At 42.7% G+C, this 12,177-nt stretch overlaps 1 protein-coding gene across 1 annotated transcript in view; it reads right to left on the reverse strand.

Annotated features, from left to right (window-relative positions):
- The window catches only part of Kdm3b (lysine demethylase 3B), a 55,395-nt gene that overhangs the window by 39,722 nt on the left and 3,496 nt on the right, over positions 1–12,177 (reverse strand). Inside the window, exon 2 of the mRNA XM_032885330.1 lies at positions 30–197. Within this exon, the coding sequence (XP_032741221.1) occupies positions 30–197 (168 nt within the window). The remainder of the gene's footprint in view (positions 1–29; positions 198–12,177) is intronic.

Genomic DNA, 12,177 nt, shown 5'->3' on the forward strand with positions numbered 1-12,177 from the left:
CAAGTAAAGATAAAATTAAAGCTACTTACCAGGGCTGGCCACTGTGCAACTGGGACTCGGGTGCCCTGCAGAAGGACCGGGTCCTTCCGGGGAGCCCAAACAAGTGAACCTTCCAGCAGAAGTGCAAGCACTTCTTCAGCATGAACCTTCACCCAGGCGTGCTGCTTCCAGTTACAGCCATCAAATTCTACAAAGATCTGTGAAAGTATTAAAGCCAGTTCAAATATCACACCTTATAATACATAAAAACAATTTTCCTGGGGTTGGGGATTTAGCTCAGTGGTAAATCCCCAGCAAGCGCAAGGCCCTGGGTTCGGTCCCCAGCTCCGAAAAAAAAAAACAATTTTCCTGAGGCGCTTCAGACTAAGAAAATTTCTATAAACTTATTTCTAAGGTCATTTTTTTATTGCTATTTCTTTACTTAAATGATTAAAACAAAACAATGTATTTGGAGTATATGCTGCAGGCTGCATGCATGTGGGGGTCAGAGGACAACCTGTGGAGATGCTCCTCTCCTTCCACTGTGGGTCCCAGAGATGGAATCCAGGCTTGGAGGCCAGTGTCATTACCTGACATTTCACTGTGGCTTTTATTACACTCATTTACTTATTTTGCATGTATGTACAAGTGCCAGAATATCACATGGAGGGCAACTTGTAGAAATCACTTCTCTCCCTCCACAACGTGGATCACGGGAGACAGAGCTCAGGTCAACAGGCTTGGCACAAGTGTGTTTTATCAGCTGAGCCACCTGACTGCTCCAACGTTTCCTTTTAAAAAAAAAAATTATTTTATGTATATGAATGAGTACACTGTAGCTGTCTTCACACACCAGAAGAGGACACCGGATCCTATTACACATGGTTATGAGCCACCATGTGGTTGCTGGGAATTGAACTCAGGACCTCTGGAAGAGCAGCCAGTGCTCCTGAAGCTGAGCCATCCCTCCAGCCCCCAAATGTTTCCTTTTGTCAGACATGGTCTCAAGTACCCCACACTGACTTCACTTAGATTATGTGTGTTGCGGTTTGCCCTGGAGTTATCTGTATTTTGATGCTAATTCCACTGCCCCAAGGACAGTCACTATTGTGGACTCAGGTGACTTCACCAGAACCTTCTCCCCATTGAATTTGTAAAGTACAGGTGAGGGCAGGTACAGGATAGGGAGGCCTGTCATTGGAGGAGAAGGAAGGATGGGGAGAGAAGTTTGAAGGAAGAGGAGACAGGAAGGGAAAGGAGGAGAGAGGAGGGAGCAGAGAAGGCATGGGAGGACAATGGAGGCTGACCTAAAGATTCCGCTCTGTGTATTTACAGGTTGTCATTAATGTTAAGGGATGGATGGTACCGGGCTTGGTATGTTTAAGTGGGCAATTATATCTTATCAATTGGGTCAAAGATTATTGTCTTGTGTGTTCTTTTATGTTTGAGTGTAGGAAAGTGTGTGGCGGCTGGAGACACCGGGCCACCTCGGAGTTGGGATATCTTGGGGCACTGTGGGCAAACCTAGCGGGATAAAAGACACAAAACAAATACTTTTTAAAAATTTTTTATATTTTTACAACAACATATATGCACATGTTGTCCGTCACTCCTGGCTTTTTGTAGCACAGGGGTCCAACTCAGCTTTATGCACGCTAGGTGGAAAAATCATCATAAACCAACAAATGAGAGCTGGAAAGATGTTCAGTGGTTAAGAACTCATACAGGGCTGGAGAAATGGCTCAATGGTTAGAGCACTGACTGCTCTTCCAGAGGTCCTGAGTTCAATTCCCAGCATCCACATCATAGTGGCTCACAACCATGTGTAATGGGATCCAAAGCCCTCTTCTGGTGTGTCTGCAGACAGCTACAGTGTACTCATATACATACATACATACATACATACATACATACATACATAAAATGAAAGAAAGAAAGAAAGAAAGAAAGAAAGAAAGAAAGAAAGAAAGAAAGAAAGAAAGAAAGAATCTCTCCCAGAGAACCTGGGTTCAGCTCCTAGTACTGGGTTCACCTCCAGTTTCTAGGGACCTGGCACCCTCTCTCAATACACGTGTGGCACATATACATACAAAAAGGTAAGCACCCATACAAATAAAAATAAAAAGAACCGGGGTTGGGGATTTAGCTCAGTGGTAGAGCGCGTGCCTAGCAAGCGCAAGGCCCTGGGTTCGGTCCCCGGCTCCGAAAAAAAGAAAAAAAAAAATAAAATGAACCTTAAAAAAAAATTCTGGGTATGGTGGTGCACTTAAAACCCAAAACTTTGGAGTCAGAGGTAGGTAGGTTTGAGGCCAGTTTGAAATACAAAGTGAGATCTCATCCTCCAAAACAAAAAACCCCAACCATGAAAGAAGACAAAGAATCAATGGTGGTTTACATTCGCTTCAGTAACCTTAAATCCCAATTCTAGAAACTCAAAATCAACAATAGTAAGGGATGGTGAGGGGGTCAGTGGGTGAAGGATGCTTGGTGAAGGATGTTTGACCTGCAGGGACATACTGGGTACTAGGAGAGAATCAATTCCAGCAACTGTCCTCTGACCTCCACATAGGCATTACACAAATCTTACCCCATACACAAATAAATATTTTTAATCTTAGCACTTCGGAGACAGAAACAAGTGGATCTCCAAATTGGATTCCAGCCTGCTCTACGTAGCAAGTTCCACATTAGCTAGCCAGGAATACAAACTGAGACATGTCTTAAACCAAACAAACAAACTAAAATAAAATTTAAAAAATACTTCAATTCTGATTAACACTGGTAATAATTTGACTTCATGTCTGTCATGTAATCATCAGTTTTGATTCTGGCAGTCTCCCAGAAGCTCTTTTACTATAACTGATAAGATTGTAGCCTGGAGGTGGTGACTGTTGGTGGCACACACCTTTAATCCCAGAACTCTGGAGGCAGAGACAGGAGGATCTCTGAGTTTGTGGTCAGCCTTGAGGACAGAATGAGTTCCAAGACACCTAGGGCTACACAGAAAAACCGTGTCTTGAAATCATCAAAAACAAAACAAAAGAACAACAACAAACAAAACAAACAAACAAAAAAACACCAACAGAGAGGGAGTAGTGGGGAAGGAAAGAAAGGAGAAAATTGTGTTGTTCTTTTATTCACTAACTTGCCAGGTCCAAGAATATCAAAGTGTAAGATAGCCAAGAGTGGGTGACAGGAATGGTAAGCCTTAGTTCTGTAAGGACAGCACTAGAGACCAGTGACACTGCGCTAGACGGGACAAGGCATCTGTCCAGCCTACAACAGTTTCATCCAACAACTATAGTTCAAAGATGAGGGAGGACGATGCCAACTGCTCCACAGAGACAAGCCGCATTCGTCCACTGACAAAGACTGTCTAGCTGGTAATATCACAGAGAAGCACCAAAGATCCACTGTTCTGGAGAAAGGGGGACGGCAAAAGCATGGCACAGAGGAATGAAGACAAAATGGAATCTGTCCTTTAACTGACAGTTCCTTTTTTCTAAGATGTATTTCTCTCATTCTTAATTGTACTAGTATGAGTACAGGCACACGGGAAGACAGAAGAGCTGGAGTGGTAGGCAGCTGTGGGGGACACCAAGCTTGGATCCACTCCCAGTGCAGTGCATGATTTCTACCAAGGGAGCCATTTCTTCCTCACTATTTTTATGTGCCTACCACCACCAACCCAACCTAACCAACCTATCTACCCACCACCCTAACCCACCTACCTAACCCACCCACCACCTAACCTACCACATAACCTACCTAACCCACGCATCCAACTACCCAACCTACCTACCTAACCTATCTAACCCACCCACATAACCCAGCTCCAACCACGTGACCTAACTAACTACCTAACCCACCTACCTAACCCATCTACCTACCCAACCCACCTACCTAGCCCATCTACCCACCTAACCTACCCACCAACCCAACCTAGTTACCCAACCTACCCACCCCAACCCACCTCCACCCAACCTCACCCAACCAACCTACCTAACTAACCTAACCCACCCAACTATCCTAACCTACCTAACTAACCTAGCCTATCTTTGGTTTTTTGGGATGGGGTCTCTCTATGCAGCCCTCCCTGGTTGGCCTCTGAGCGTTAGGATTAAAAGTGTGCATCCCCACCACCTCCCAGCGTGCCCCACTTCTTATTTTCCATCTGTGTATCTTACCTGAATATGTCTGCACACCACGTGTATGTCTGGTACCACAGAGGCCTAAAGAGGGCAGCAGCTCCTCTGGAACTGACATCACGAATGGCTGATTCCCGACATGACTGTTGGGAATTGAATCTTGGTCCTCAGTGCTCTTAACCACTGAGCCATCTCTACAGAAAGCCCCACTCCCCTTTTATGATTTTTTTTTAAATTTAATTTATTCATTTATTATATATAAGTACACTGTAGCTGTCTCCAGACACACCAGAAGAGGGCATCAGATCTCTTTACAGATGGTTGTGAGCCACCATGTGGTTGCTGGGAATTGAACTCAGGACCTCTGGAAGAGCAGTCAGCAGTCAGTGCTCCTAACTGCTGAGCCATCTCTCCAGCCCTGTTTTTTGTTTTTGTTTTTGTTTTAAATAAGATTTTACTTTTTAAAAAAATTGGTGCCTTGGGGGTTGGGGATTTAGCTCAGTGGTAGAGCACTTGCCTAGCAAGCGCAAGGCCCTAGGTTCGGTCCCCAGCTCCGAAAAAAAGAAAAAAAAAAAATGGGTGCCTTAAAAAAAAGTAAGTGTCTTAGTAGGATGTGGTGTCATCCCAGCAGTTGAAGGCAGGAGCTGGATGGTCTCTTTGAAAAGGCCAGCCTGATCAATCTACATACAGATCAGCTTCTGAGACAGCCAGGAATGTTGCTCACAGAAACTGTCTGGAAAACAAAACAAAAACCAGGCAAACAAAGAGCAGGGGATGGTAGATGGGGTGTGAGTGCAGCTCCCCTGGAGCTGAGCTTACTATACTCAGCTGTGAACAGCCAGTGTGGGCACCGAGAATGAACTCTGGTCCTCTGCAAGGGCAGCAAGTGCTCTTAACTGTGCACTGAGCAGTCAGTCTCTCCAGATCTCACTTTCTGTTTCGTTTTTTCCTTTTGGGGCTATAGAGATGGCTCAGTGGCTTAAAAACACTGTTTGCCCGTCCAGAAAAACACTGGTTGCACTTCCAGAGGACCTAAGTTTAATTCCCAGCAACCACATGTCAGCTCACAATTGTTTGTAACTCCAGTACCAGAGGAACCTGACACCCTCACACATACATACAATGCAGGCAAAACACCAAAGCACATAAAATAAAAATAAAGTAAAAATCATAACGTGTGTATGTGCAAGTTCCTTGAGTGCAAGTGCGTGCCTACAGAGGATATCTAATCCCCTAGAGCAAGAGCATTTGATTGTGAGCCACCTGGTGTGGGAGCTAGGAACAGAACTCAGGTCCAATACAAGAGGCTCCTAACCACTGAGCCATCTCTCCAGCCCCCTTTTTAGTTTTTTTCAGAGAGGGCTTTTCTGTGTAGCCCTGGCTATCTACTAACTGTAGACCAGGCAGGTCTTTAAGATATCTGCCAGCCCCTGCCTCCGGTGTACTGAAAACTGGGCATCACCATACCCAGCTTAGCTTCCCTCATTTCTTCTAATGTACACTTGCATGTTTTTACTGAATTATCAGTAGTTGTTATCAGCTGCTGAAAACTACTACACCCTCTGCTGTGTCATTTGCATTTGTTTTGAGACAAGGCCCCATGTGGCCCAGTTGTCTTAACCTTGGCCTTAACCTCACTACTTACTAGAGGCAGGCTTTATACATTATCTTCCTGAGTCCCACCTTCTGAGTGCTGGGTTGCAGGCCTGAGTGCCAGCACATTCAGCTGTATGTTTGCTTATGTTTTATTCTTCTTTACCCATTTTTCATTTTAATATTTGATCTTTTGAAGGATGCATTATTCTATTTAGTCATCCTTTTTGTTTTTACTTCCCAGCTAAGAAGTCCCTAGATGATTCTAAGGGTAGGTTGCTTGTTTATAGAACTTCAAAGAACCATCATTCTCCTAGTTTTAAAGTTAGCAAGGGAGACATCACAAAATAAATTTTGAAAAGACAATGCTACCTGGTAAAATAAATTCAGTTTACAATGAATCTTATAATTAGATGACTAAAATACAACAGATCCTGTGAAGTGTTACAGAGAAGGTATACCAGAGTTGTGGTACATGCACTTAATCCCAGCATTTGGGAGGCAGAGGCAGGTGAATTAAAGGCTAGCCTAGTCTACGAACAGTCAGACTAAACAGTGAAACCCTTTCTCAAAACAAAACAAAACAGTCACTAACTAAATCAATCTGAGTTTTAGAAAGTGGTATCTACTTTCAGACTACTGTGAAACTCTCAAGACATGGGGATAAAAGAAAGTTGCAGATTATTTGAAGGCAGGTAGATACAAGTATGAGTGGGACAGAGTGGGTTCACATGACTTTTTTTATTTGTTCTGATATTTCATCCATGTATATAATACAGCCTAACTCCTCTCCCCAGACTTACTCTCCTAACCATCCCTATCACACCACACACCCCCCACCCCCAAGCAATGTTTTCCAGATTCATGACTTTTGTGACCCTTTCATTTTAACCAGGGCCAGCCCTGTGACCTCTGGATTGGAACTATCTGGTGGAGCCTGGTGGGTCACCAGTGGGTATACAATTGAAAGCCTAAGACTTTCAGTAGCCAACAACTAACAAAGAGTGTGTGTGGTCTATAAGCCTAAGCCCCTCCTCCCTCTGCACCTGACTTCCGGGGCAGACCAGAGCAAGTATCTGAGGACTTGCCCTGGACCTTGTTACTTCCCCCACTCTGTGCTTGCTTGGTTCCCCCAGCTCAGAGGGGAGCGGATAAACACATGTCTAGGGATGGACATCACCTTTATTCTCAGCACCTTGTGCAGCCATGAGTTTGTACATTCCCAGCAGTTCATTAGAGCGGTTTCTCCGACTAAGGCTGAGACAAGTAGTTATGGGTAGAAGACATAATTGTCGTCAGATGCTTTTTTTCTCTTCAATGAGTGTGTTCACTTATTTACATAACCAATTTTTAAGGGAAAATTAAATTTGGCTTAGCCTTAAAAGATAAACTTTTAAGGGAGTGAACTATAGGAAAAAAGATGAAAAAAATCAGTGAGACTATATGAATGCAAAGTATACTTGAGAATACTAGAGATAAGAATAAAAAGATAGGGGGTTGGGGATTTAGCTCAGTGGTAGAGCGCTTGCCTAGCAAGTGCAAGGCCGTGGATTGGTCCCCAGCTCCTAAAAAAAAAGAAAAACCAAAAAAAAAAAAAAAAAAAAAAGAATAAAAGATAGGATGGGGGTGGGAGAAATGGCACAGTGGTTAGGAGTGTGGACTGCTCTTCCAGAGGACATGAGTTCAAATCCCAGCAAGTTGCTGGGTGGCTCACAACCATCTGTAATGAGATCTGGTGCCCTCTTCTGGTGTGTCTGAAGACAGCTACAATGTACTTATACATAATAAATAAATCTTAAGGGAAAAAAAAGAAAAACTGGGTTGATGATTTCAGAGGGTAAAGGAAATAAAACATTAATTGCTAAGATTCCTGAATTTCTCCTTCTAAATATGAATTATATACAATTTTACAAAACTGTAGGATCTGTGGACAGCTAAAGTGGGTGATGAAACAAGTCTACAGACTGCTATTTTTAAGTAAATATTTTCTCTTTATAGTTTCTTTGAATTTTCAAGAGATATTTTTCATTCCCATCTAATACTGAGTATATTAAATGTAAGGTATTTGGGTGTAACAGGGATAATCTGAATAAAAATTCAAACATGTACAACATCCTGAGAAGCTGTGAAATCAAAGTTGGGTAAGGATCTGCACCCCAACTCCCCCATGTCTTTACCTCAGCCTCTTTGACTCATTTCCCTTTGCCTATAAATAGAAAGAATAAGGGCCTCAAGGGATTGCCTTGGGATTAACCCTCATTCCCTAAGCAAGTTTGTATTACTTACTGGTCATGGTATAAATTGGGATTAGTTTTAAGAAAGCAAATGTTTATTTTATTTTTTGAGGCAGGGTCAAGTAGCCCTGGGTGGCCTTCAACTCCATCTGCAGCTAATAACGCCTTTAAGTGTCTGCTCCTCTAGCCTCTAGCCCTAGTTCTGGGAGCACTGGAGCATGCTACACCTATGTGGGGTCGAGGATGGAGCCCAGGGCTTCATGATGCCAGGCAATCACTCTATCAGTTTTAGTTACATCCCTAGTCCCAGAAAGTTCTGTTTGCATGCAAGGTCAATATATGGATAGTGAACTCACTAGCAGTGAGAGCTGACTGAACTTGAAATGACCCTTTTGGAGAAGCCAAGAGGAACAAAACAAAACAAAGCTGGGCACGCCTTTAACCCCAGCACTTGGGAGGCAGAGGCAGGCGGATTTCTGAGATTTTTAAGCCAGTCTGGTATTTGGAGTTTCAGCCAGCCAAGTCTACATACAAAGACAATGTCTCAAAAGACAGAAAAAAGAGAGAAGGGGAGGGCACATCAGAGCCAGAAAGAAAAAAAAATTTAAGCCCAGACTGAGCATACGGGTGCTTATCTGTGATCCCAATATCAGAAGCTGGAGGGGAAGGCTGTTCAGGGGTCATCTGGGCTACATACCAAGGCTATCTCAAAAAGGAACAGGATTAAAGCACTGGGAGACAAAAGCATTAGGGAAAGAGAAAACCACAGAATGAGGGCTGCTTTCTATAAACATCTGTAAGACACACCCAGTCTTCCTGGTCTATTCTTCCCAAGGCAAAGATCCTTCTTATTGAGCAGATGAGGAGTCTCATCTCTATAGGTATACCCTCTACTGTAAATTAATAACCCTGCATATGGATTTTCAAATCAGTCTCCAGAGAGTTTGGTTAGTGAGTCAGTCCCCTAGAGCCTCATTACCCATCACGTCTCTAAAAATATGGAGCTTAAGGTCTTGGAAAACTCAGAGGCCACACCACGTGAGTCACTACTAACAATCAGGAAGGTTTTACCCATTTGCAGAACAAGAGTAAAGTAAAGAACACTTTAGCAGAGGGCATGATGGGCTTAGAAGGGCTTAAAAGTCACCAAAGTGTCAGAGGCAGTGAATGACAGGTGTTAGTTAGGTGTGCTCAGACCTTAAAGCCAGTGTTAAATCACCAACAACAGAGTTTATTTCCCATTCTGGTCTATTTGTGAATGGAAAACTAAACCAGCAGAACAGCTAGAAGAATATAGAGTGCATACAAGTGGCCAGCAGACAAAGAGTTAATGACATGACTCTCTGATAAACAAAAAAACAAGATCTAGCTTGGTACCACACACCTATAACACCAGGCCAAGACCAGCCCAGGCTCTGACTGTAAAAACAAAAGCAAAACCTAGCCAGGCAGGCACAGGTCGGTTAAAGCAGGTCAGCTCCAGGCCAGCCGAGACTTGGTGAGGGAGTCTAGAAGGAGCCCACCCCACCCCACACAGTGCACAGAGGGAGGGAAACTGTGATGCTGTGCAAGGGGGATGAGATGGTCGCTGCAGGGAGTGGGCAGGCTCGCTCTAAACTCTAAAAAATGGAGTGCAGAGAAGGCAGAGTACACCTGGTATCTATCCCAGCACTTGGGAAGTTAAGGAAAGGGCTTCTCAGATTCCAGGATACCCTGGGCAGCCCGGCAAGATCCTTGGCAGTCTTCTTTTGTGGGCCTACAGTGCACTATAGTTCTGACTGGCCTGAATTCTCCCTCCTCCGGCCTGGAGCAATTCACCACTACACCACACCAGGCGAAAGAAATGTTCTTTAAAAATGAACAAGGGTGCTGGAGAGATGGCTCAGCATTTAAGGCCACTGACTGCTTCTGAGTTCAATTCCCAGCAACCACATGGTGGCTCACAACCTTCTGTAATGGGATCTGATGCCCTCTTCTGGTGTATCTGAAGGCAGGAACAGTGTACTCAACACATAAGGTAAATTTAAAAAAAAAAGTCTAAAAAGAGAAAAGGGGTCATTTAAAAGAAATATATTTAAAAAAAAAAAAAAAACATAAAAAATGAACAGAAGCCAAGAGTGGTGGTCCCAGAACTCAAGGCAGCAGAATCTTTGAGCTCTAGCATGGTCTACACAATCAAGTTACATCCTGAATCCTTGTCCAAAAAAAGAGTAGATCTGGAGTTAACATGATAGGCATTCTTAAAGGGGACCCAACTAAACAGTCTATATTCTTATTAAATGAGAAGAACCTTGTTGCACTTAAAGCTACACTCCAAAATGTTGGGAAATAGAGGCACGAATCTCCTCACCCAGTTTATCTAAAACTCTCTAATCTAGGTGTGGTGGCCACACCTGTATTCAGAATATTTACAAGGCTAAGGCAGGAGGATCTCTAACTTCATAACCAGCCTACATATCAAGTTCCAGACCAGGGATGAAAAACAGTAGGGGTGGGAAACATGAATACACTTTCAAGCCCCATAGACGACTAGCGGATAGGAATCACAAGGAACTAGCCAGAACGAGGCTACACTATGTATCACAAAGGGATTACTTAGAGCAATTCTTACCCTGAAACAGGAAAGATTAAAAATTAAAACAGGTTGGGGATTTAGCTCAGTGGGAGAGGGCTTGCCCAGGAAGCACAAAGCCCTGGGTTCGGCCCCCAGCCCAAAAAAAAAAAAAAAAAAAAAAGAACCAAAAAATAAATAAATAAATAAAAATTAAAACATTGGGTTGGGGATTTAGCTCAGTGGTAGAGCGCTTGCCTAGGAAGCGCAAGGCCCTGGGTTCGGTCCCCAGCTCCGAAAAAAAAAAAAAAAAAAAAAAAAAAATAAAAAAAAAAAAAAAAAAAAAAATTAAAACATTAAGGCAGACACACTTTGCAATGCTACCTTTACAGCACCAGTGCTGTGGCAATAAAGCTTTAGCTAATAAAAATGGTGATGCCAAAAAAAAAAAGGTGATGCCACAACTCATTAGTAGGAAAAAAGGGTAGACTGCCTATTTTATATCCAATGAAAAAAATATCAGGTGAATGGCAGATCCAAAGATTAACAGAAGCAGGGAGTACTGGAGAATGACTTTAATACTAACTAGCACTTAAGTTCACCAGCCTGGTTTACCTAATGAGTTCCAAGTATACCACTGAAACATGGTGGGAATGTCTCAAAAAAGAAAATGAGGGGAAAAAAGATTAAAATGAAAATATTAAGAATAATTGTAAAATCTTAAGGCTTAGAAAGTTCTAAGGAAGGAGAGAAAAAGGGAGAGAGGGAAAGAGAGATGGGTGGGGTGGGGAGCCAGGTGGTGGTGGCACAAGCCTTTAACCCCAGTATAAACTAAGGAGGCAGAAAGAGGTAGATCTCTGTGTTCGAGGCCAGTCTGGTCTACAGAGTTCCAGAACAGCCAGGGCTACACAGAGAAACCGGTCTCAAAACAAAACAAAACAAAACAAAAACAAAACAAAAACAAAAAAAAAAAAAACAAAAAACAAAAAACAAAAAACCCAACCTAACCAATATACTAGAAGGGTTAATAACAATATGAAGAGAAAAACACAGCTCATTTGTCAAGTAAGGGAAAGATGTATAAACAGGACAGAAGCAAAGAGATGAAACACATCCAGAAAGAGACCAGCAGTCATGAAAACGTTAGATACTGTTTCTCACTGCCTAGACTGGCAACAACAATAGACTGATGATGTCTCTGACAGAGAAGGAAAGTAAGACCTCCACCACTGTTGGTGACTGGAAAACATCCATGCATTACTTAATAAAAGTACACACATTGCACCTGACAATCTCACTCTTGGATGCCTATAATCACAAAAGAAACCTGGATCACAAAACTAAATCACAAGAATATACAAAAGACATGTTAGAATATTCCCTATTCCTCCAGAAAAAACAAAGACAAAAAAATTAAATAAAGTGGATTCTACCAAGAGAAATAAAAATAAATCACTAAATAATGGCACACCCATTCTGTGAAGTATGAAGTAATTATTAAATGATAAAGATTTGGGAGTGTTACTCAGTAGTACAGCATTTGCCTAGCATGTGTAAATCCCCTGGGAGGGTTGAGAATTGGGAAGAGTTTACAATATATATAGCTATTATGTCCATGATATATAATGTTCAACTAAATAAAGCAGGGCTGGAGGGGCTGCTTAGTGGCTAG

The sequence above is a fragment of the Rattus rattus genome, chromosome 15 (genome assembly GCF_011064425.1).
Source record: "Rattus rattus isolate New Zealand chromosome 15, Rrattus_CSIRO_v1, whole genome shotgun sequence".
NCBI lineage: Eukaryota > Metazoa > Chordata > Mammalia > Rodentia > Muridae > Rattus > Rattus rattus.